Here is a 26,956-nt window from a genome sequence, read left to right as displayed (position 1 = left end):
AAGAAAGAAGAAAATGATGGCTAGGATTGTGTTCAAGGAAGCCTAAAAATGGGTTGTAAAGTAGAAATTAGGCTTAAGGCTAATAGGTAGCTTGTGAAAGTGTTCAAAACACAACACACAGCTCACTCTCTCTCTCTCTCTCTCTCTCTCTCTCTCTCTCTCTCTCTCTCTCTCTCTCATACCATGTATATATATATATATATATATATATATATATATATATATATATATATATATAAGAACACTTGAGTGCTAAATGGTCTAGCTCACTAAGTGAAGGAAAAGAGAAATGATTATGGTAAGGCTTTCAAGTGTAATGCATTGTCCAATGGTTAACACTTTTCCTAGAAAGTGTATATATGAAAGTATAGGCTTGACTCTAGTAGGCTATGAGGTGTATATACCTATATATAAGCACATATATGTACTTAGAGAATCTAGGAAAGTAACTTTGGTGGGCAATTTAGGTTTAGGGCTATAAGTCTAAGGTTGACATGCATGGCAAGGCTAAGTTTGCTTCTTTTGGATGCAAAATGATGGCTTCTTATGGTCCATGATTTGTTTTGCCCAAATCACATATTCATTGGCAATTTCTAATGTCCATTATCCAAGGGATAAAAAATTTCCTAATAATTATTATCCAATGGGTAGAGAAATAAAGAAGATAAGTATGGTCTTGAATGACCTAACATGAAGTATAATGATTACCCCTAATAGTTAAATGGTTCAATTAGGGTTGGGAGGGGTTCACAAGGCTCAAAGATGGTCAAAAAAAGTCCATCTAGGGTTAGGAAATTGTAACTAAGTGAATTGGTAGTTTGGTTCCTCCAACTAATCGGTTAAAAACTAATTCTACCTGCCATGTAGGATTTCTAGTCAAGAAATATAATTTTCAAAGGCTTAAATCTAATTATGACAGATTATAGGGATTAAAAAGGAATTTTTAAAAGTAATACCAAGTAATTAAAAAGAAATTCCAATATATAACGGAATTTTTATTTATTGAACTTCCGAGTCGTTACAGAGAGAGAGAGCGGGGGGGGGGGGGGGGGGATGATGAACTGCTATGAAAGAGATGTTGTGGAGGAGTTGCTGTTGAGGAGCTGCTATGGAGGAGGATAGGAGGAGGGAGGCATGGCCATGGCATGGGGGGTTCTCTAGCGTGGGTCGTAAGGATTTGGTGTGAGAAGATAGAGAGAAAGTGTGTGAGATGCCCCCTAAATATTTGGGTGTTTTCAAAATCTTTTTAACTGGTGTAAGAGGTTAACAGGGGAGAGAAGTTGGTGGGTAGGAGAGAGTGTAAGGGATTTACGGGCTGTGAGTAAAAGAGGAGATCGAATGGTAAAAAAAGAAATGGGAGCATGATGTCTCAATACCACTTTGGGGCATGGTAGCTGGATCCCTACCAAGGAAGGAAAAAATGGGTGGGTGGGGTAATTGGTAAAAAAATGGGCCACGCTGAAAGGAAAGAGTGTGGCTGGGAAACAATTGGGTTAGGTTGGAAAATAATCTAGTGCAACACATGCACATATTAAGAAAAATTACTCATCAGGTACGCGCACACACACAAACAATTATAGGATACAATTTTTGTGTGACGAAATAAATAATTTTTCAAAATAAATAAATTACCAATTATTATTTTATTTTTTTAAAAAAAAATCGGGTCTTCACATGGACTACCACCTCAGTGGTTAGAAATGTGGTCTCTCGCTATTCATATTTTATCACACAAATATGACTTTTTTATTAGCAAAAACTTTTATTAATCACTGAATTCGAAAATTACAGGATTAAAAGGATGAGGGCACAAAAAAATTAAAATTACTTAATCTTCATAGGTACCCGAGACCCAAACCCAAATACACCCCAAACCCGAAAAACCTGCCTAAACCCAAAATCTGAATTCCGAAGCACTGTTGCCGCCACAACCTCAATGATGGTCGTGAACCAGCTGTATGTTGCCGATTCCAAAATCGCTCCAAAATCACACAAGTATAACTTGTCCAAATTAGACCCTATCCCGCTTAGAACACTTTTTTTTAAGCATCTTTTGTCCTTATTCAATTTATTTTTGCGTTTGTTAGTTTTACACTAAACTTTTGTGACTTGTTAATCGAAAAAGGTGGAGTAAATTTTTTTTTAACTTCTACCTAAATATTTTGAAAAATAACCACTTCTAAGTAAGAGAAGTTGAGACGAACCAATATTTGGGTTAAAGTAAAAAAATTTAACTTTTCCAAGACAAATCAATAAGCTGCAAAATTAAAAAATACCAAAAAAAAATTGAATAAGGACAAAAACAAAAACAAAAATCCTAAAAGTAGAAAAAGTTCTGAATAAGGGCTTATTAGGAAATAAATCTTTATTTTTTAAGAAGGCAAATTCAAACTAAAAAATAATAGACTTACTAAAATCTAAAAATATGCATTATGGATCTTATTTGAAAATTTTCATCGAAATCTTTTATATAGTGCAAAAAAAATAAAAAAAATATTTTGTATTTACATTATTTTTTAGTTTGAAAATGTGAAATAAGTACTGTAGTACTTATTTTTTAAAAATGTGTTCTGGAACGGGGTTTGAGATTCCCTTCAAAATCCAATTTCCCTTCTTTTCTTGTCTTTTGTTTATTCTAACTTTCAGAAAAAGATTTTTCCAATTGCACAACATCCAATTCACAAAAGGGACGTAAGTACTTCATCAAAACTATGAAGAGTGAATTACAGAAACTTTTTTTTTTTTTTTTGATCAGCAAAAAAAACGTCTTAAAGGCTTCCATTAATATCCTTTTCCAAAACTTTTACAAGAGATGCAGGGGGATTGAACATCCAATTACAAGGAAGAGACTTTCTTAAAGCTGGAGAAGCCACTTTGTGGGCCGCCTTGTTTGCCGATCTCCTCACCCATCTGAGAAGGAGTGCACCCTCCTTATCATAATCCCGAATATCCATCACCAAGGCTCTTACAGACCACGGGGGAACCAACTCAGAAACACTAAGAGCGATCGCTTGCTTGTTATCAAACTCAACTTCTACCTCTTTCAAGCCCAAGCTGAGAAGCATCTCACATGCAGTTCTAATGGCATAAAGCTCACCCCCAAGACTTGATGCAGTATGAACAGACCTTGCTATGCCTTCCATCACCTTTCCTTTCCAATTTCGAAGCACTGCAACTGCTTTACCCTTTTTCCCCGGCGTTGGAAAAGCCACATCGCAATTGGCTTTGAGTCTGCCTATGTCCGGAGCCCTCCAGGTGGATGTCTCCTCCTGATTTAGTGGGTTATCCATTTGGACTGTAGGAATCACATGAGTAGTAAAAACTTCCATCTCCATATATCGAATGGAATCCACAATTCTCTGCGGATCAACTGCGCATCTGTTGAACACAAAATCATTCCTCCCTTTCCAAATATGCCAAGCAATAACAACCACCCTTCCCATAAACTCAGTAGCTTTGTTAGTGCCTAGCATGTTAACCATATCATCTGTCCACTTGATGGCCAAACCAATGCCCCACAAGTCGCCGAAGGGTTTAATATTGCATCCAAACCACACCATATTAGCCCACGGGGCACAGAAAGAGCATATGGTCAAAGGTTTCCACTTCACAATCACAAACAGGACAAAGGTTATCCTTTGCACACCTCCTTTTGAAAAGATTTTCCTTTGTAGCTAAAATATTTTTACAAACAGGCCACCAAAAGTTTTTGACTTTGTTTGGAACTTTCATCTTCCACAAAACTCTCCAAACTTCTTTTGCTAAATTGAAAGATGTCCCAGGCTTGTTGGAAGCCTTCTTGTTTTGATTCTGGAGAGCAATATGATACCCTGACTTAACTGAATAGCAGCCATTGGGGTTAAAGTGCCACACTAATTGATCAGTTCTCTCCACATGGGCGAGAGGGATTTCGAGAATTGCATTCATAACCTCCAACGGAATTTCCATTGACATTTTCTGAGTTTCCCATTGCCGAGTTTTTGTATCGATGATGTCCTCCACCTTGTTAATAGCACTGCTAGCAGGTTTAGGAGTTGGGATTTTGAAATTAGGTAAGGAGGGAATCCAAGCATCACCCCAGAAATCTATGCTTTTGCCGTCTTGCACTTGCCATCTAAGCCCCTTGATTAGGATATTTCTGTCATGTAAAAGACTCAACCATGCCCAAGAAGCCGATTACCCCTCGAAGCTTGGAGAAAGGATGAGTTTGGAAAATAGATTCCCTTGAAAAGCCTAGCCCAATAAGCATTTGGATTCATCAACATTCTCCAGCCATTTCGTGCAAGCATAGCCTCATTAAAAGCTCGATAGTTTCGAAAACCCATCCCACCATGATCCTTAGCTTCGCCCAAATTTTCCCAAGAAGCCCAGCAAATGCCCCTATCCTTAGGGTTCCCTTTCCACCAAAAATTCCTTGTCAAGGAATCCAGTTTCTCGCACAATTTCTTAGGTAATAGAAAACAAGCCATAGCAAAAGTTGGAATTCCTTGGACCACTGATTTGATGAGAGTTTCTTTACCACCCAAAGAAATCAACTTATTCTTCCATCCCTACATTTTACCCATTGCTTTCTCAACCAGAAAAGTATACGCCTCAGCTTTTGATTTCCCCCAGAAAGTTGGGAGACCCAAATACTTTGAATCCCCCTTCATTGGCTTGATATCCAGAAAATCGGAGCATAACTGTTTATCTATATCATTCATGTTAGCAGAAAAATAGATTCTGGATTTTTCGAAGTTAACCATTTGTCCTGACGCCCTTCCATACTCTTCCAAAACAGATTTAAAAACACTACATTCATTTAACTCAGCTTTCAAAAATAACATGACATCATCCGCAAAGAAAATATGCAAGAGGACTGGACAATGTTTATTAATGCGCATACCTGCAAGTTGCCCTTCATTAATCTTCTCCTGAATGAGCTTGGAGAGAACATCCTTAACCAATAGGAAGAGGTAGGGTGATAATGGGTCACCCTGAGATCCACGCTCTGGAATGACTTTGGCTCTGACTTCACCATTTGCCAAGACTGAGAAATCCACTGAGGTCACACTTTCCATCACCCAATTTACCCATTTATCAGCGAAGCCCATTTTCTTCATCAAAGCACGAAGGAAAACCCATTCTACTCTGTCATAATCCTTGTTGAAATCAAGTTTTACTGCCATGAAATTCTCCTTGCCTTGTTTCTTGCGTTTCAGGAAATGGAAAGACTCGTGAGCAATAAGGATACTATCTTGAATCATCCTTCCGGGAACAAAAGCAGATTGGTTTGGGGAGATGATAGTTCTTAGAAACATTTTGAGGCGGTTTGCCAAGATTTTTGTAATGATCTTAAGGCAAAAATTACAAAGGCTAATGGGTCTGAGTTGAGAGAGAGATTCTGGAAAATGCACCTTAGGAATAAAAACCAAATTAGTGAAATTGAAATCTCTGAACAGGTTGCTCTGATTGAAAAACCCCTTGGCCGCAAAGCTCACGTCCAAACTCACCGTATCCCAGAATTGCTAGTAGAAAAGTCCATTAAAACCATTAGGACCAGGAGCTTTGAGTGCTCCGAGTTGAAACACAGCCTCCTTGATTTCCAAATCTGTCACCACCCTAGTTAGCTTCCTATTCATATCATCTGTAACGCAACGATCCACCCTTTGAAGGACTGAGTCAAAATCTCTTGGGCCACAAGTTTTGAACAAGGCTGAGAAGTAACCAGATAAATGCTCATTAATCTCTCTATCCTTTGAAATCTAGTTGCCGTTGCTATCTTTGATCTTGGACAGTTGGTTCCTCTGTCGCCTTTGGTTCACTGTTGCATGGAAAAAGGAGGTATTCTTATTGCCATATTTGATCCAATTGAGCCTGGAACGTTGATGTTGATACATTTCTTCTCGCAGAAGAGTAACCTCCAACTCTTCTTTGATAGCATTCTCCCTCAAAAAAATTTCCTCTGAAAAGGGTTTGTTTTGAATAAACCCCAATTGGTTTTTGAGCTCCTTCACCCTTTCCAAGTTATTTCCGAACTTCTGCCTACTCCACACCTTTAAAGCTTCCTTGCATTTGTTCAACTTTTTGGCCAACACTGATTGCTCTGAGCCACTTTGGCTATAATTCCACGCCTTCGCAATAACTTCTCCACATTCTTCACTAGTGCACCACATAGACTCAAATTTCAATCTGTATGGCACTTTATTAGGATGGACACAACAGTTAACTAATAGAGGTCATTGTTATCACCAACGGGCAAGGACTACATGCACCTCTACAAGAAAGCTTTTGTCCTGATTATCATATGTTGCTTAATTCTGAAACTTACATGGTGTCAGTCATGCAATTTCCAAAAGTTTTCTGAAACTATCACTTGTTAAACATCAAATTCTAAAGCTGTGTTGTCACACTCTCGTTTTTAAACATATTAGGTAAACGACTTCGTGCAAGGCACGATTGTCATGCCTGTTGCTTTGGGTCAATATATATTAGGTATATTGTATGGGATGGCTAAATGGTTAATGCCATGATATAGGCATAATCAATAAGAACTGGATTTCAGAACTTTAACTACTAACACAAGTGCAAAAGGTGGGAAAAGGGCATGCAAAAAGGAAGGCAATAAGACTGCAAATTAGGTTGATATATAGTGAAGTTTAAGCAAGCTATGAAAAGCAAAAGTTGTTGAAAAGCAGATTCGGCGCCCAGCAAAAGGTTTGGTGGAGAGGGAGCAATAAATTGTGGTTTATCAAGATCAGATCTGCAGTTGAAAATAAATGAGTGATCTCCAAATCGAAACCCACAAATTGAATATTCAAATCACCATATAATTCCAAACTTTGTCAATATATTTCATACTTAACTCCCCAATATAGAAATCCCGAGATGAAAATTGCGTAAAAAATAAGAATTGTGATATTACAACTAAAATTGAGCAGGAAATCGATGTCTCTAAATTATGTAATCCAAATTTTCATCGATAGGAATTTTTATTCATAACAAAGGCATCCACCTCAACTAATCCTCTAGCCCAATCTCATCCAATAAACAAAATAAACCAACCTACATCTACCAACAGATCTGATTACACCATGAGAATAAATTAAATCAAACCGGACCATACGTTCTTTAGTTTCATAGACTCATATAACAAGACATGTAAGCCATGTATGTAAAAGTATGTAAAAGTATGTGTTTACACCATGAGAAAGAACTATGTCATAGACTCATATAACAAGACATGTTAGGTTCTTTAGTTTCTTACCCTCTCAAATGGTGGCTTTCCGTCACTTGATTAGGCATGTATGTAAAAGTATGGCAACTTATTACTTAACATGTTCAAACAAGGTTAGACAACATAAAACTAACTGTTAATAGCGTCATTTGACCTCGCCGGTTTAGATTGTGCCCGAACGTGGAGTTGGCTATTCTGTTTATTGCGACGCTTCGAAAGAGGGGCTTGGGTGCGTTTTGATGCAACTGGGGCAAGTAGTGGCATACGGGTCGCGGCAATTGAAAACTCACGAGCGAAATTATCCTACGCACGACTTAGAACTTGCGGCCGTTGTATTTGCGTTGAAGAGTTGGTGTCATTACTTGTACGGTGAGAGATTCGAGGTCTTTTCTGATCACAAGAGTTTGAAATACCTATTCTCCCAAAAAGAGCTTAACTTGCAACAACGACGTTGGATGGAACACTTGGAGGACTACGACTTCGATTTGCAATATCACCCAGGGAAGGTGAATGTAGTGGCCGATGCATTGAGTAGAAAAGCGACACACCTTGCGAGTCTAGCGATTCACGAGTGGAAAATGATAAATGATTTGAGATTCTAAGCGTTGCACTTTGAGGATGTCCTGGATGAGGTTACCTAATGCAATTTGACTGTTTAATCTTCTTTATCGAATCGAGTCATTGAAGCACAACAACATGACGAGGAAGCGGAGGAACTTCGTACCAAATTCCTTAGTGGGAATGCTCAAGAAGGGTGGATGATTCATACCGATGGGGGCTTACATTGTCAAGGAAAGTTGTTCGTACCTATTTCGTGTCGAGAAGAAATTTTGCGAGAGTTCCATCATTCTCTGTTAGCCGTTCATCCGGGAGGGACGAAAATGTATCACGACTTGCGTAGACAATTTTGGTGGTTCGGAATGAAGAGAGATGTCGTTATTTTTGTGTCTAAGTGTCTCACGTGCCAACAAGTGAAAGCCGAACATCAACGACCCGCGGGAGAATTACAACCGTTACCAGTGGCCGAGTGGAAATGGGAGAATGTGACCATAGATTTTGTTACGGGTCTACCGAAGTCACCGAGGGGACACGATGCTATATGGGTGATTGTGGACCGTTTGACCAAAACCGCTCATTTCTTACCTATCCAAGTTACCGATTCAATTGACACGCTTAGCCGATTGTACATTCGAGAGATTATCCGTCTCCATGGAATTCCTATTTCTATCGAATCCGATCGAGATCCGAGGTTTACTTGCGCTTTTGGTAGAGCTTACAAGCCGCTCTTGACACAAATCTTTTGTTTAGCACTGCATATCATCCTCAAACCGATGGTCAATCCGAGCGAACAATTCAAATTTTGGAGGACATGCTTCAGGCTTGCATCATGGATTTTTGAGGTAGTTGGGAGGATCATTTGCCATTAGTCGAATTTGCGTACAACAACAATTATCAATCGAGTATCGAGATGGCACCGTATGAGGCTTTGTATGGGAGACCGTGTAGATCACCTGTGTGTTGGACCGAGTTAGGCGAGGCTACATTAGTAGGGCCGAATATGATTAAGGAGACCTCAAAGAGCATGAAAGCAATTTGCCAACGCCTTTTGAAAGCTCAAGAGATAACGACCGAACAAGTCAAGGTGATTCGTCAAAGATTGTTGACCGCACAAAGTAGGCAAAAGAATTATGCCGATCGTCGTCGCTAACCGTTATCATTTGAAGAAGGGGATCACGTTTTTCTTAAATTATCACCACGTCGGGGTTTGTCACATTTTGGGAAGAAAGGGAAGCTTTCACCACGTTATATCGGGCCGTTTGACATCATTGAAAAGATCGGGGAAGTAGCGTATCGCTTGGCTTTGCCACCGAAACTTTCGGGAGTGCATGACGTGTTTCACGTGTCTCTGTTGAGGAAATACGAACCGGATCTGTGTCATGTCTTAGAGTGGTCCAAACTTGAGTTAGAAGCCGATGCGTCATATAGGGAGGAACCGATACATATCCTAGATTCGCGCTATCAAGTGTTAAGGGGTAAGACAATACCGTGAGTGCGAGTCATATGGAGTAACCAAGGCAAGGAAGAGTCGACTTGGGAATGAGAAGCTGAGGTTAGGGAGAAGTATCCTCACTAATTTCCAGTTTGAATCAATGTGAGTTTCCGAATTAAGACTTATGATTATGAAATTGTTGCATGATTGTTAGTAATTCAATTGATGCATATCTAAATGTTGCATACCTTAATGATTACGGTTATAAATTTCGAGGATGAAATTTCTTTAAGGAGGATAGGGTGTAAGGACCCGTATTTTTGGAAATTAATAAAAGGTTTATTTGCTATTATAATGGAGGAAAATATGAGATTTATTGAGTTTAAATGAATTGGGGTTGATGTGATGAAATTGTTTGTAGGAGGGTTCATATGCAATTTGAAGTGTAGGTAGTATATATATGTGTGGGTGTGTGTGTAGAGGAGTAAAATACTCCTCACTCCCTCTCTCCACCTCCCAGTCTCTCACTCCCTCTCGGCACTCTCTCTCTCTCTCCTCCTCCAAAATCTAAATTCCCATTCAATCACTCAAAACCCATGGCAAATAACTTCCAATCCTTCATCTATTCGTGTTATTGAGCTCGTATCTCGGTGGATTGAGCTTGGAAAGGGCGTATTTCGCTTGGTTTGAGTTTTCAGAGTCTAGGGTTTGATCAAGCTTCTTGGGTTCGGCTTTGGTAATCGAGATAGGGATTTCTTACTCTCTCTACATATTTATGAGTTGATTGTGTGCCTAAATCATGCCCTAGTTGGTTGAAATTTGGAGTTATGCCTTATCTTGATTTTCTGCAAATCGCACACTGTAATGCAGTGGTACCGATACCTATTTTTGAGGTACCGGTACCATTGGTACCGATACCTACTTTTTGAGGTATTGGTACCAATGACTCAGAAAACTGTTTTGAACTTTGTTGATCATTTGTCGATTGTATTGATCCCCGACCACTTCTAATACTCTCCAATCACATTCTAATCACCTCTAAACATGATTGCTCATGTTCCAACGATTTGTTGTTCGTCCCCACTCTTTTGGCTCCCGTTATAACAAAGAAATGTGTAAAACTAAATGAATATGATACTCGTTCCTTTGTTTATGCATTCGGGTTATTATGTGAGCATTGTGGCATGTTTCATGAATGATACGGACTTGTCATATGTCGTGCTTTATGGTATTGAGGCTTGTGGAACAGAAAAATCACAATTTAGAATGATAGAATGATACGAAGAAAGCCACAGAACCACTATGAGGTGGGATGCCTGAAACGGGATGCACAGGGTCCCAAATGCCCGGAAGTGCACAAGAAAGCCACGGATCTACCACACGGTGTGATGCCAGAACGAATACGGGATGCATGGGGTCCCATATGCCCAGAAATGAAATCAAGAATAGTTGACATAATGAAAGCGGAGAACTTAGAGATTGTTACGCTTCATGTAATGAAAGCAGTGTCGGTTATCATGTCATATCAGCTTGCTCCAGTTCATGTGGAAAAACTTATTGTTGCCATTGTTCTTTCTGGTGCATAAACCATTTCATATGCATATAGTTTGAGCAAAGATTTCTCTACTGGGCTAGTGTAGTTCAACCTATTATTATTTTCAAGTACATCTTAAGGGCATTGATGTGGAATGCTTGATGTGCATACGACTTCATCATTTTGAAAGCTAACGTGGAAGAATTACTTTGGCATTATTGTAAAATTCTTTTGGGAGATGTAATTGTAATTTTGAGCTATTCTTTTGACTTGAAAATCATGTAATCTCTAAACTTGCTGTCTTTTGCTTAACTATGAAATTTAGGGCCGGAGTGCCATTATTGTAAACTTTTAAAACTTGATTACTCTCTCGAATGGATTATGGGAAACATTTGGAGTATTATGAAGTATTATCGTGATGGATTTTTATTGGAATTTCTATTATTATTATGTTGAAAATTCAGGGCGTGACATGCATACTTCTCAAGGTCCTAAAGAGTGATTACAAGTTATAATCAACATTGGCCAAAAGTAAGAGACCATAAATATGAGCCCTTGTTTGTTTTGAATGGTTCATCTGAGTCATGAAGGACATGCAGCAATGCATATTTAAGTGTGTGTGTGTGTGTGTGTGTACATTCTAGTTTTGGCGGTCACATAGCATTTTAGGTCAAAACCATGAGGAAGCAAATCAGCAACGTAAAACCACAATGCCTAGGACACGAAGTACTACACTTTTTCCTTTAAGAAACATTACTTAAACGGATCTACTAATTACTTTTAATTGAATGCAAGTCATCCGTAAGAAAGGTAGCGAGATTAAACAGGATGCTCCTAAAATAGGATGCCTAAGAACTCTGATTTTCTCAATAGAGGAGAAAACTCCAGCCAACAGTTTTCATGGAAATAGAACTCCAAATACACCTGATCTATGTTGTATATTTGTATGACCAGATGATATCCTCTATAATAAATGAACCCAAGAATGGAATATCCGACTACCACCCGTATATGCATCTCTATAATCCCGAATAATCAGTAACTTTACACGAAAATTTGAAGATCATTTGATTATCTTGTGCACAGTGAATCGTGATCCTATGCCCTGATCAAGAATACTGCACAATGCACAAGAAGCAAAGATTGAAGCTTCTTTTCCACCATTGAATTCCTATTCCTAATGGTTAGGTACCACACGTAAATTAAAAATGCATTTTTAGTACCCCTAACTTTCCCCAGTTTTGATCTTTCTATTTTATTTTATTTTTTGGCACTTTGGAAATTCCAGTTTTGATCTTTCAATAGTTAACACCGAAGGCACAGCCTCCTTGCTTCTATATCCAACTAATTAGATTATGCATAGGAGATTTTGAAAACAAAATTTATATTTCTCGAAGGCAACATAATCTTAAGTGCACCAATGTTTCAGTTGAAATAGTCATAGAAGTAGATTACATATACTGAAAGGATTTGCTGTTGCACTTGATCTGGTGCAAAGCATACATTCTTATATGTACAAGACTACAAGTGCAAACTTGCCATTGTATTCACAAGGGCTTTTGTTATGATCGTTTGGAAAAGGCATGAAAAAATGCATTACTTAATAAATGGTCGAACAACAAATCAAACTTCATAAGGAGTTTAAATTACCTACGAATATGGCCTCAACCCAAGGTGAACAACTTAAGAAATTAGAAGCCACACTCAGCAAGTTGATGCTTCTCCAATTTTCTACTAGAATAAAAAATAAAAATCCCGACAATAGCGTAGCATAAATTAAAATGGAGCACAAGTAACTGGACTAGAAAGAAGATACCTCGGCATGATTAGTAGGAGAAACATGCTTTAAGTACCAGCAATGACCCACACCTATATGCGAATGTTACATAAACAACAATCAGAAAAACGTAAAAGCAACTTTGCCAGCAATTGTGCATTAACTGGAATCATTCAACATTAAAAAAAATAATAATAACAAACATAACGAACATTGATGGTAACTAAATCCAAGAAATTATAGTCCAACTCGACCTTCTTTGCTATACTGTACAAATGAATGGTACACAATGCCATCTAACCATGCACCCAATTGGCAGCTAAAATTCCCTTTGACCACAGTACCCGAAGGTAAAATCTCACGATAATCTTTGAGGGAAATAGTCAAAAGGTTTATAGGTCATGTGGTTTCCTTCCCCACGACTTCCAAAGGCACAAACTACCTTCTCACCTCCAACAGTTAGCAAATAAAAAAGGGATGCCTTTGAAGACAATCAAATTTGCATGAAAATAGTTTGGAAACACCCAGAAATTGGCTTTTTTGGTTGTTTTACTCTCTTTCAAACAGATTCACCCAAAAAAAAAAACTTGAAGACAAACAAAAAGCAGATGTAATACATGTTTTTTTACCATATTAGACTTCCCCTTTATATAACTTGTAGTCGCGTAGAGTTCACCATTTACCCTGCAATAGATATCCTGTTAGAAAAAAGATGGGAAAACCAAAATAGCATCACTAAAATAAACAACAGAACACTACAACAAAAATACCTCATAATGGTTCAGATAGATTCAACCTTGAGATTTACCAAAAGTCCAAAACCATAGCCAGAACTTCCTTTATGGATAATGATCAAAAATCAAAGCCGATGTGAAATTATCAAATCCAAAGAACCCTGTCTTCAAAATCCAGTAAATCAAAAATTGCAAATGGAAAGCCAAATGACAAGAGGAACTTATCTCGTAGATCTCAGAAATTAGGGTTAAAAAATATGGTGAATAAAGCCAAAATAAAACAAATCAGAGAGCACAATAAATTGGCTAGACTATATATATTTAAGGAAAGGAAAACTATAGCCTCGATCAAAGTTGAAAACTAACAATCTAGAGCTTGGATAGGTAGCAGACATGCAGATTAAGTACGTAGAGAGAAAAAAAATCAATTAGAACAATCTGAGGTCGGATAACTACAGCCTCAATCAAGGTCGGAGACCAACAATCTGGAAGAGAGAGGTCCGGAAAAGAGAACCACAGCCTTGATCGAGGTCGAAAACTAATAGTCTACAGTTCACAATATATGTATATATATGAGGCAACCGATCTCTCGGAGGGGAAGAAGATGGAGTCAACTTGCTGGAGAGAGAGCATCTGCCGGGGAGAGAGAGGAAGAGATGCGAGATCTGAGGCGGATTCAGTACGGTTTATGTCTGTCGAAACCCTTGTATGAACAACCATCTGAGACCACAATTGACGTTCGTCTTCTCTATTACCGTTCGTCTTCTAAGTCTTCCGTCGCCTTTCATTGTCTTCTCTCTCTCTATAAACGTGTTCAGCGTCTATATAAGTGCGTGTGTGGAAGAAAATAAAAATGTTAACAGAGAAGACGTGGTTGTTTGTGGCCCTCATGTGACAAATAGGGCGTGAAATTACAATTAAGGACAGCCAGCTAAGAAGAGAACCTTAGCAATTGAGGGGCAAATGTGTCCCAAATTGGGTAAAATTGGCAAGTGGTCCAATTGGCTTCAACTCTCTTAGTTTTAAAGCTTTAGATAGAGATAGAGAGATAGTGAGAGAGAGAGAGAGAGAGAGAGAGAGAGAGAGAGAGAGAAAGAAGAAGAAGAAGAAGAAGAGAAAAAAAATGATAGGAAAAGAAAAATCTAGTTACAGAACAATTTTATGTTGTACTGTTATGTCCCTCGTTAATTTAAATGGTATGAAGTTTGGGTTCCATTGGTCTTGAAAGTGAACATAACTTGTGAGGGGTGTAAGCTCGATCAAGGGTAACACTGAGAGAGGACTTTTTGTTTAAGACTGAATTTTGAACTTAGGTTGAGAATATGTTGACTACGTATGTTTGAGTTTCTTAGTAGGGTAGAAAATTTTGGTTTTTCTGTATACACCAATAAAAGTTTGTGCGCCAGTCCTTTTGTGGACACCCCTTTGGAGAGGCGTCTCGACATAGTGATCAAGACAACGTTTAGAACATGGCAACGTGGTACCTATTGCAGCATACCATTATCTGAAAGTGCCCATTATGGCGTACTTGTAAAACACTATTAGAGAGTCACCACTTAGTTTTAGAAAAAGTAAGAAAACAAACAGGGATGGAATCGGAAGCCAAAGGTACGGCAAGGGGATGGTGTTAGGCACCCCTCACCGTCCAGCCTCAAAAACTGTCCCATAATCATTTTACGCAAAGCTAACTATTGTTTTATTTGATTCCATACGCAAAACCTTTTTATTAAGCCATTAATAAGTGATAGGTGATTCAAACAGAAAATAAATCACACAGGATAGGGGAAGGGACGCCATGCAGGAAATAACAGAAAACAATAGGAAAGTACGCTATCCCAACAAATTGATTTGTCGGTTGCAGAATAGATCTGTCAGCCAAGAGATCACACTAGTTTAATGTATCAGCCGACACATCAAAGTGTTGGCTGGTGTTCTTCCTCGCGCCAGAAATAAAATTACACCAATAGGGCTTCAACATTCTCTAGGCTTGGCCCGCTTTGTTATGGATGCATAATTGGACTCTACTATCAGTTATTATCTTATATGAGTGTTGTTTTTCGCATTGCACTACACACATCCTAATCTAAAACGTATTTTCAAACCAGAAGTTTGGTATGGGTCATATGGAATATCATTGCAATTTTTTTAAAGTACATAACATTTGGTAATTGTGTAAGGTACTAGTCAACCTTGTTGCATTTGAAGTCTCATTGAATCATGAATTGCTTTTCAAACTTTCAAAAGATCTTACTCCCTGGAAAATATCATTTTACATTTCGTTTGCCTCTTTCTTGCTTATACATACAAGTTTTGAGCATTTCAAGGGTGTTTTGCTCATTGTTAAGCAATAAATACGGATGACTTGAATTATTCTTTTTCTTTTTGCGTATGATTTTAGATTATGTTTGACATTATTTAATATGTTTACAGTTTTTAGCAACCTATATTCGGAATCAAAATTTTTATGCATATGTATGTTAGCTTTGTATTTATTTTAGTTGCGACTAATGTAAATCTATACTAGTATGAAGGGAGAGCACAAGTTGGTGTTTGCTTTTTTCGAAGCCACATCTGTTTTTGTTATCATACCTAGATTGCCCTTTATTGCCACATATATTTTGTTTTGGGTTTTTGAGCTACTTCTATGTTCTCCTCAAACTCAATAACATAATCTGCGATAACTGATAACTGCACGGGTAAACTAGGATATTTGATTCTCTATCGAGTAAAAAGAGTTAAATAAGTTCCATTCTCGTAATTTACGCATCAATTCTCTTTCTTTCCCGCTTTCAGGTCTCCCTCTGTCATTGGATTCCATCATAATTTCTTCCATTGGCATTCAAATTGGCAGCAACATATACAGTTTTGTCCCACTTCCTTCCCTATATATATAGAGCATGAAGATCCATAGAACAATAAGTTTTCATCCCTTGTGATTCTACTATTTTGACCTTCTTCATCGTTTTATGGTTTGGCTGTTTAAGGGTATTTTTGGGATTGTTCCCTATTTGACTACTGAACCAGACTTTGTATTTTATAGCTTGGTGCAAGCAATTCTGACTGCTCTCTGTGCCATGTCTTTTTGTTTCCCATTTAGACCAAAATAACCTTCAGTAGTTCAATTGAAGAAATGTGCATGCCAGTTTGGGTTGGATTTTTGTGGAGTAGTTTAAATTTTCAGGGTTTTGTTCTGAATGGAAAATCAGATCAGTCCTTCGGATTTTCCATCATCATTGTTCTCAGGTTTTCTGCAACAAAACTGTGACAACTCTCTTCTGTTATACATAGACCCAATTTATATTTTTTTGATCAGAGACCCAATGCTCTCTCTCACCAATAAATCTCACTTTTCTTGGCCTTTCAGATCTATCTTTCCTTTCTCCCCGTCTCTTTAGCAAGTTGAAAATAGCATCGTTCTTTAAAAAATACTTCAAAGGATATGTACTGTTCTTTCTTTTTTTCCTTTTTGCTAATATCAACCAGCTATATGTTGAGCATTTTTTTTCTTTTATGTGTATTTTGTTTGCTCTCTGCTTATTACTATAGATCCATGGCCGTTACAATGTCAAGTTGTTGGCAATGATGGAATCAGTGGCTGAAAATTGCAAAATTGCCAACGTTGCATCGTTGTTGCAAGGTGAACCTAAACCAATCTCGTCTCGGCCATACCCAATGTTTCTCTCCATAAGGCTTGATGCTATAAGGCTCGATGATGACACATGAAAATGATCAAAAATTGTAAAGCTGAAGCATATAAGCCTTCTCTGTTCTTGTTTCAGAAATAATTTTGCAAAATACTGATTACTAATTTTGAAGTAGCAACAAAACAAGCATTTTGAGATGTTTATGATGATTTTTGAAAGATTTAGGAATGCCCATACGAACTAGTCTAATGGTTTCTTGGTCTTCTCTGTATTAATTCTACATGAGTTCAAAATGAGGAGGTGAAAGTACTAAACTTGGGATCAGTTTTGAACACTTTATCAAGTAGGAGAACCCTCTTATTTGTTTAAACTTCTAAACATTAACACAACTACATTAGCTCAATGTACAAAAACTAGACATATTTGGTGCTTTGACCAAAAAAAAAAAAAGGTATTGTCTTTACATCTCTCTTGGTCAAGATTCTACTTGTTCTGTTTTTGGTTTTATGTTTTAGGCTGATAAGGATTTAAGTTAAAAATCATATACAACCCCTCATCTATCACTCCTTATCAAGTACGCCTTTTCATCTATTATAAAACTGATCATATACACCCCTTCATCTATCACTAGTCCACCAAGGGGCTTACTCTGTTAGAATAAAATAATAGAATTACTTGTTTGCCCTTGTTTATGTTAGGGCTTTCCCTCCCCTGGTTTCCTTACTCCACAGCTGACACAAGAGTGGCTGCCTCTTTCACCCTCCACAACTCTACATTGCCCTCCACCATCATCCACTGCATCGCCACCCACCATTACTCCTTATACAGTCCACAGCCACGCCTTCCTCCGCAATCCATCATCTCGATGTACTCAGCCGCCCACTGCCTTCCACATACTAATCTCCAATTTTTTAAGAGGTGGTGAAGTCCGATTTGCAAAGTTTCAAGGCTTGAGAATTAGAGGTTGTGGGAGGGGTGGGGACAGGATTGGGATTTTGAAGGTAAAGGGGGAATCGGTGGTGGGGGCGAAGGGAGGTGCGAAGGCATAGGTGGACGGCGAAGGGGGTTGGTGGTGATCGGGGGGGTTAGGATTGTAATTTAGGTTTGGAGGGTACTGGTAGTATGACCATGTTGCTATCATGGGAGGTTGCATGCTCCCTAATCCAAGCCCCAAAGCTTTTTTCTTAACCCCGGGGGTGTTGATATCAGCTCAAGATCAATTTTAAAACCTCCAGGAAAAAACGAAACTGACGAAAAGGACTTGTTGCGAATTGGTGGAGAAAGTGATCAACTGACTATATGTTTGCGGACCAAAAAATGAGCTAATGCGGAGGTCTTTTGGAATGGATGGCGGCTCGAGCTTGGTTTAATGCTCCAAGGGTGAATATAGAAAGCATCAGCCCTGCTGACCTGTGAGTAAGCCCAAAAGTTCGGTCACTATATTGCTAGTCGTTGTCAGATTTTTCTATTGTTTCTTTTTATGTTTTTGATAGACAAACCTAATGATTTTCCTTGTGGTGAAGGTTGGTGATTCTTAATATCAGCAATTCCTGTGACAATTCCATTTGCAATTTCTATTTTTCTTTTAGCTTTTATTGGATTTGGGGCAATTCTGGGCTTCTTCATGGATCATGGCTGTGAATTCATGTAACAACCCTGATTTTTAGTAAGTATAAATTTTGTTAAAAATTTGAATTTTATTTTAATACTTGGATTCGCTTCCAAAAATTCCTTTTGTACGTCTAAAAATCTGTTATAATTAGATTTTGGTCTTTTAAAATTATATTTCTTGGCTAGAGATTCTACTTGGCAAGTATAGTTAGATTCTAACCAATTAGTTAGAGGGACCTAACTACCAATTTATCTAGTTACTTTCTCCTAACCCTAGATGAGCCTTTTGAACCTTCTTGAACCTTTTGAACCTTTCAAACCCTAGTAGAACCCTTTGGACCTTTAACCTTTACCCATTGGACGATAAAAGTTAGGAAAACTTTTATCCATTGGGCAATAGATCTTTCATCCAAGATCTTTTGATAGATTTGTTAAGTACAACTATATAATTATATATAGGTATATATACACATGCCTAAAGGACATATAGTATTATTCTAGTGTATATAGTACCTCACCCTTTTATCCATTGGTCAATAACCCTAGGGTATATTACCCATTGGATAATAGAATAAATAAGTACTAGGATTTTATTTAATAATCATTTCCTAGATTTCCCATGTGATGATATATTTATATAAATATATATGTGTGTACTTTATAACATATACCCAAGATTTCCCTAAGATTTTCTAAGTACAAAATCCTATATTTTAATAAGAAACATGTGCCAAATTAGATTGTTTTAATAAGGGGTTTTGATCTTATAATTTTTTATTGGATCCTTGGTACCTACTTATATATTTGAATATGTGGACATGGGTACATATATATCATATTATATTAAAGCCTAGATTTCCTAAAGTACTTAATTTAATATTTTAATAAGAAACATGTGCTAATTTAGATTATTTTAATAAGGGATTTTGACCTTATAATTTTTTATTGGATACTATGGATCTACATAGATTGCATGGTACATACTAATATATATATTTGTGTACTTGGACTTATTTATATATATATATATATATATATATATGTATGTATACTTAATTTATTCCAAAGTACACATGTGTTTAATTGAATAGTTTAATAGGAAAAATCTTTACCCATTGGACAATAATTGCTAGGAAAAATTTTATTCCTTGGGTAATAGCCAAGACTTTTGCTATAAATAGCACCATTGTCCAAGCATTCAACTCAGACCTTCACCTAGCAACTTCTCTCTCAAGAAAAAGATTAGTGCTCTTACTTTGTTTTTCTTGTTCTTGAGCATTCTTGAAGTTCTTCCTAAGTTCTTCAAGAAACTTATCCTAAAACCCCTTTTCGATCCAAAAAGTTCAAGTAGTTTAGTCAAGATCAAGTTTTGAGAGAAACCTTTCTCTTTCGAAACTTCCGGAAGCATACCGTAGGAAGTTACTCTGCCCGACGTACTCATTTTTTTCCGTAGTCGCCACTTCCGCCAAGAAGAAAGGTAGAATCCCTTGTTCCCCTAACTCTATGTATAGAACCGTATGCTAGAAAGTAGAATCCTTAGTCCATTAACTCTACGTATAAGCATTAAACCGTATGTTGGAAGTATAAATTTCCTTGACCGTTTTCCTTAAGTAGATAAGGTCATCTATCGTTTAGTTTTCAAGTAGATAAGGTTATCTATCACTTAAAATGTTTGGAATGCATGATAGGCAACGAACTTATTTTTGATCTTGAGAATGGTTATGAGCATGTATACATGAATTGCTTGTATTACTTGTTGTGTGATAAAGCATAAGTAATTTTTCACTCCAAGGACATCCGTACATGTGGTGTTATGCTTGAGCACGATTAGTAATATTGAGTTGGATGATCTTGCTAGTTTAGTTTCAAGATTTCAATGAATGATTTATGAGTACGTATGTGAACGTCCTACCGCGGAGTCTATGCATGAGAACGAGACACAAAAATCAATGAAGTAGAAACATGGCACCTAGGGTGTGGATAATGATGAGATGTGTTTTGAAACCGCAATGTGGCCGTACTTGGTAGCCCATTGTGTGTATGGAAACTCGCGATGTGGCCGGACTTGGTAGCCCGTTGTGTGTATGAAAACTCGTAATGTGGCCGGACTTGGTAGCCCATTGCGTGGATTGTGAAAACCACAATGTGGCCGGACTTGGTAGCCCATTGTGAAGATTGCCAATATGGCCGGACGTGGTAGCCTCATTGGTAATGTGGCTTGGTTATCCGCGGAGAGGAGCCAATGCAAGTTTTGTGTGCCAATGGGAACCCGGTGCGGCGAAACTATTGTGAGGATACTCGGGAACCCGGAATGGCGAAACCGAGGTTGGGTGTGTTGAAAAATGATTTTTGAAATGTTGGTCGGTATATGAAAAATGGTGACATGGTCTACGATGAGTTGCATAGGAGAAACTCATAAAATCATGGACACCAAAGATAGTTTGAATAGCAAATGTGGATGTGTTATTGTTCTATCTGTTGTATATGATCTTTTGTTTGTAGGATATGGGTTAGCGGGTATGGGTTTGTTCTGCTGAGCTTTCGTAGCTCATGGTGTTACCTTTGGTGACCCTGACATATTATACTGATGGCGACGTCGGTATAATGTGTCAGACTTTGTAGATGAACAGGGTAAGCTGTGCACCTTGGAGGCTTTCGGAGCCGAAGAGCTGGCAAGGATGGAGGAGCAGGTAGACCTGTAGTTAGGAACCTTAGTTACCCACCCTTATGTAATAAAAGTACTCTTGTAAGTATTATGATGTAATAAGAGCCAGACTCTACTTAGTTTTCAATGAAAATTGTCTATTTAACGTACCCAAAACTTGGGGGCGTTACAATTCAAAAGATTGGCTCGCTATAAAATTATTTTTTTTTTACATTTTTTCCCTTTGAAGTTCCTTTTTTTCCTTTCTTCTCTAATAACCGATTTTCTTTTCAGTAAGACAAAGATGGTAGTGAATGCAACTGTTGTTTCAAATTATGTTCTGGATCATCCCTCTGAAGAACATAAGGCGAGCTTCCAGCCATTTTTATAAGCGTATTGTGTTAATAATCTAGTATTCAAGTATGAGTATGCTGGTTTATTTTTAGAGATCCCCTTCCTATCTCTTGGCTAGGCTAAATTTTAGATTTTACTATTTTGTCCCTCGTTAATTTAAATGATATGAAGTTTGGGTTCCATCGGTCCTAAAAGTGTACATAACTTGTGAGGGGTGTAATCTCAATCATGGGTAACACTTAGAGAGGACTTTTTGTTTAAGACTAACTGTGTCGTTATGTTCACATTTTTCTTTTCTTTTTTGCACCATTTGATGTAGATGTCAAGAAAAACAAAAAAAGGAACCGTTGAAAGATCAAAGATGAGAATATTACATACTTCAATATGTTCTTATCTTGATAAGGTCTGTTCTATTGTCATTGAGATCAGTCGTAGTTAGTTTTCCTTAATTTTTTCCTTCAGTTTTCAAGTTTCGTATGCCCATTTGACTACTTTTTCTTGGTCCTTTTTTTGTCCTAATTGTTGGATTTGTGAAAAACTGTTCTGGGCAAAGTAAAAAACTAGAGCTACATGTTTCGGTTCCTTAAATCTGTCTCTTTTCTGGGACTCATGTAGAGTTTTTTCGGAGTCCATAATAGAGTTCTCAAGTAGGGCATTTCCCCTCAATGTCTTTCTTGTACCATAGAGTGTTCTCTATAGTTGTTACCAAGCGAGTAACCTATCACGATAGAAGAAGCCATCGCAAGCTTTTTAACAAGCGGCTAATGTAGACACCATAATTTGGCCTAACGATTATTTCAAGTCCCACCTTGGGGACCATCCCGATGATGATATATGGATACAATGATTGCTGATTGACTTCTCGTGAACCTTAGGACTTATGGTGAGAACTTCTAGCCACTTAGAGGACCCAATCTAGAGCCAAATAGCCTTTCAGACAGAAATACAGAATCCTATGAGAATCTTTCTATCGGCTGTAACATTGATCTCACGGCCTCAACATCATTTCTTCACCCATGAAGCCTGTTGCTTGAAAATCTCCCTGAGAGATTGATTAGCCGGCCGCCAGATCCATTCCTCGACCGCAACATCATTTCCTCGGCTACCAGATCTATTGCTCGGCCGCCAGATCGTCTATTTTCCAGATTCTGGAACGTTCTGTCAATCGTTTGATCCGATCACAAAACCCAAGTAGCCTTTTTCCGATGCGTTCGGGCCACGTAGCAAATTACGTTTAGAGGTCTTTGAACCCTAGAATTCCTTTTTGATTCACGCCATTTGATTGGCCGAAGTGAGTCATCAATTGCCTATATAAAGGGGCCTTTGGGTTCCGAAATTATACACAGAATACACCCTCTCTAGCCACGAAATTCTGCCATTATACTCTTTCAACTCCCCACTACAAAAGCCCTAACCTTCCGAAGGCAGCCGCTAATCCGGCGATCAAACCCCGAAGTTCAAACCCTAAACTTAGGGTTTCGAGGAGCAAAATCAATCAATCCCACTCAATCCGAAGCAATCAAGCAACTGAGGGATCAAGGTGGTGAGGCCAAGGGGCCTATTAGTTTGATCTCTTTTACGTTTTTGTACTACAATCGTAGCGTTTTGACTTTCTGCTAATCATTTAGTCTAGTGTGAGGAAGAACATCGACTGGGGAATCAATCCCTCGGCCGATACATCAATCCAGAAGGATCCCTTGGCCGTGACATCAATTCACCAGCCGAGAGATCCATTCTCTAGGACAGCTCTCTTATTTTCTGCTTATTTATGATGCATGTTTTCATTATCGTCTCGGCTCACCATTAACTTTTTAAAGGCTAATTACATAAAGCATGTACTAATCTTATGTTGAACAAATTATGGGCTAATCTCACGATTGGGCAATGAGGGGTGCCTAACCACTATCGTGTGGCGATGTTCCTAGCCATGGGAATATCCATGATCTTGGTTTATGAGGCAAACAACCAAACAAACAGCGATGATCAATCTGTATGGCGATGCCCCGCTCCCGGGAGGTGTCTACAGGTAACTTAGGCACGAGTAATTTGGTAGATCTCAAAAGTGTTAGTATCGTTAGCTTGCCTCTCTCTCCCTCCCTCCTTGGGTTTGTCGGGTTCAATTTGAAGGATAATTTGTACTTGGTTAATTCCTTTTGGTCATCACTATGTTAAAATGGGATATTGCATGTGAGCCCATAATTGATTTGTGTGTGCTAAGTACTCGAGCTGTGTCTAAAAGCTCGAACCGTGCCTTCATGCTATGTAACTTTGAGATATGTGGATTGTATTAACCGGAATAGCTGGAATACTCGATGATTGGAGCAGTGCGGGTAATGTTGTATGTTGGTTACGATTATGAGCGTGTGAGCGAATTTCATCGTGCCTTCAGGCACCGACCCTGCATAAATCACATACCTTTGTTTTCTAGCTTACTTTCAATGTACATTATTTGATGGGTTTGGGGTGTTTATGCTTCATGATGCATGGATGTTGTGTTGTGATGTTTTGTGCTCTATGATTTGTGGGGGCGTGATTTCTTCGTGCTCCTTCTGGTATGGCCGGTCTTGATGTACCTGCAAAACCGGAGGGGGTTGTTCCTCCGGGAAGAAACTCCGATGATCTAGTCAGTAGATGGGAAGAAGAAGTTTAGTAAGAACAATATGTAGGAGAGAGAAGTGTTCTTTAGACTAGATTTTTCTGATCCTTTTACTCAGTGGTCATGCCTCTCTATTTATAGGCAAAGAGGTGAAGTGCTGAGCAAGTTGGCCACACTTTCCACGTGTCAAGTTCTGCTCGGTTGGCGCCTTTCTAGCAGGGCCAGTTAATGAACACCACTTCCCTAGTCTTTCAGAGCCACATGGGCTGATGTCAGGAGGGTCACATCGTTCAGAGATGTCACTTCGAATGTAAGAGAGGACAGCCTAAATATCAGTAGATATTTATGGAAGGTTCCACAATCGTCCAGGTTCGGCGGGACCCGCGTCCAGCATACGAATTATCCGAGCGTATGACATCCCGGCCGAGGCACACCCTGGCCGAACAAACGGAAGTACCCGTGCGCTTGATAAAGCCCCGAGCGAACTTATGTGTCGTACGTTCGGATGTTGCTTATAATTGTTCGGTGAAGTACTCGTGGTTCTGTCTATCTTTCGGCCAGCCGACGTCCAGACTTATTTGGAGGCGAACCGTGATAGCTTGGATGATGGGTCAAACAACGTGTGAACCCTCATCGCCCCTTTTGGACCTGATGAACCTTCGGATATTTCGGCCCCCTACAATAGCCCCTCAACTCCTTCTTTTCTTGCTCGGAAATGAAAGAGGAGTTGAATAAGAACCTGGCCGAACGAAGACGTAAAACCGAAGAACCATCAGTCCGAAGAGCGATCGACCAGACGAACCGTCAGAGTTGAACGGACAGAAATTATTTGAAACGCTTCGAGACGCGCGCGCAGCCTTTCATTAAATGCTTCTGTAACCGTCGATTTGAATCGATGCCAGGTGTCACGATTTCATTGGGTGCTGGTACGGCACGCTTCATACCTGCCACGCGTCCTTCATCGAGCGGCACATCAGTCTCCCGCCCAAATCCGACGGTCAGGGTGAGATACCGCTTCGAATGCTACACCCAGTATAAAAGGGAAGAGGGAAGGAGAGAGAAGGTTACTCTCTCTCTGACTCTCGATCGTTTCACTGTTCAAGCACCATTCCAGACTGAAATCGCCAGAAATCTGCATATTTGAAGGCTTTTGATCACAGATTTCTCTTGATTTCTCAGGTATTTCTTGAGCCCCTCCGTTTCTTGATGCATTTTGAGTGTTTTTTCGAATGTTTTCCCCCCTTTTTGGTCGATTTTTTCCTTTTGGTCTTGACTGAGAACCGCCTGAAACCCAAGTGTTCATGTGTTCTTCCGAGCGTATGAACACCTTGAAATTGTGTTCTTCCGAACACGAGGGCATCTTCAAGCGTGAGGTTTTTACAAAGGGGCAGTCTTTAAGAAGCTTTACAACCCCTGTGAAGCTTCTCAATCTCTGTTTCCCCATTGGGAACGCGTAGGGTCCCCCACCGTTTTCCTGATCGGTATGAGCCCTTCCTTCGGAATCTCTTCCGAGGGGAATCGCTCGGGAAACAACCGAACAAAGGTGATATCTCTCCTAACGACACAAAACAACGAACGTAGGCACTTAGATTCTTGGCCATGCAAATCGCTAACGGTCTTATCCCATGCACTTATCTGTTTCTAGGTATGGAGTCTGCAAAGTCACCTTCTTCGGGCGAATCTTATCGGTCGATGGATTCCGAAGATTCGGGTTTTGGTAGATCCGATCCGGGGTTATCCGAAGCTATAAGAGATTTCGCCCGAAATTACCGAACGGGATCAAGCGGAAGGATCCCCGAGGGTGTAGAAGGAGTCGACTACCCCGCCATGGTGGCTCCTCTCCGAACAATCGGGCCGGACCCCGATATTATAGACATAGGCGAATCTTCGTCCGAGAGTCCTCATGACGAAGCAGAAGAGGAAGAGGAGGCCGAAGGAGCTGACGAAGCCGAGTCGAGACCAGGGACTCCGCTTATTTCCTCAAGCCGAGCGAATGAAGGGGCCGGATTTGCTGGGAAATCCTCGTCGCATCCGCCGAAGGTGAGGAGGAAGATCGTTCCGATGGACCCCGATGTGATCCCTGACCGAACGGGAAAGGACCCCTGCCCTTACTTGGAATGCTTCCAAGATAAAAAGAGCCTGGACACCTTCCGGGCCGTTTACGACATCCCTAACGACGTTATCATTACACCCGTCTGAGGGAACCGAATAAAATATGGTGACGAACATGTCACTGTCCCCCTTATGGCAATCACAGAAGGCGGCCTTCGGTTCCCGATGCACAGAGTTTTGAGAGAGATACTTCACCGCTTCAATCTCACTCCGTGCCAGCTGAGCGTCAATTCCTACCGCATCATTCACTCGGTAATCGCCCTTGCTGAGGTGAAGATGTTCCGCTTAGAAGCCTTTCATTTTTTTGAAAATTATATGATGTCGAGAGACGTTCGGTACTCTCGATACTACCTCTGCTCCCGGAGGAAGATGCAAAAGATCATTCCCGAGGGCATGTACGACTCGGAGAAGTGGGCCTCTGACTACGTCGAAGTTCGAGGAAATTTCCAATTCCCCGAACACGAATACGGTCAGTTTGAAATAGCCACACGCAGAGGCACGCCGAGTAAGAACACTTGTCCGTTATTTCAAACGTTTATTTCTGTTGCTCTGATTTCAGTTGTAAAAATTTAACTTACGATTTCATGTTTTTTTTTTTTTTCTTCGGCAGATACCACCAAGATCAACAAGGTACTGTTAAGGGCCGCCCAAGGTTGCGGTCTTGCCGACTCCCTGCTCACTATCCCAGCGGAGGAAAGAGACGCCCCAACCATCCTCAAATATACAGCTACCTACGGCGGTCGG

At 39.4% G+C, this 26,956-nt stretch overlaps 1 protein-coding gene and 2 long non-coding RNA genes across 3 annotated transcripts in view; 1 reads left to right on the top strand and 2 right to left on the bottom strand.

The window, feature by feature from the left end:
* Positions 1 to 2,768: 2,768 nt before the first annotated feature.
* Positions 2,769 to 3,482, bottom strand: LOC131317335 (uncharacterized). Its single transcript, XM_058346893.1, has one exon. It carries the CDS (start codon positions 3,480 to 3,482, stop codon positions 2,769 to 2,771), a length of 714 nt encoding a protein of 237 aa, XP_058202876.1.
* Positions 3,483 to 16,700: 13,218 nt separating this feature from the next.
* On the bottom strand, positions 16,701 to 21,518 carry LOC131316356 (uncharacterized). Its single transcript, XR_009197078.1, has 2 exons — positions 21,451 to 21,518; positions 16,701 to 17,010 (listed from the first exon to the last, which is right to left on the bottom strand). It is a non-coding gene; the product is annotated as an uncharacterized LOC131316356 (long non-coding RNA).
* A 7-nt stretch (positions 21,519 to 21,525) lies between these two features.
* Positions 21,526 to 26,956, top strand: part of LOC131316355 (uncharacterized) — a 41,781-nt gene continuing 36,350 nt past the window's right edge. Inside the window, exon 1 of the long non-coding RNA XR_009197076.1 lies at positions 21,526 to 21,907. This is a non-coding gene — a long non-coding RNA (uncharacterized LOC131316355). The remainder of the gene's footprint in view (positions 21,908 to 26,956) is intronic.

The sequence above is a fragment of the Rhododendron vialii genome, chromosome 2a, assembly GCF_030253575.1.
Source record: "Rhododendron vialii isolate Sample 1 chromosome 2a, ASM3025357v1".
Taxonomy (NCBI): domain Eukaryota; kingdom Viridiplantae; phylum Streptophyta; class Magnoliopsida; order Ericales; family Ericaceae; genus Rhododendron; species Rhododendron vialii.
This window is presented reverse-complemented; position numbering and strand designations above follow the sequence as displayed.

Coding starts and splice junctions, on each gene's coding strand:
- LOC131317335 (XM_058346893.1), bottom strand. CDS start 3,482: ATGGTTAACATGCTAGGCACTAACAAAGCTACTGAGTTTATGGGAAGG.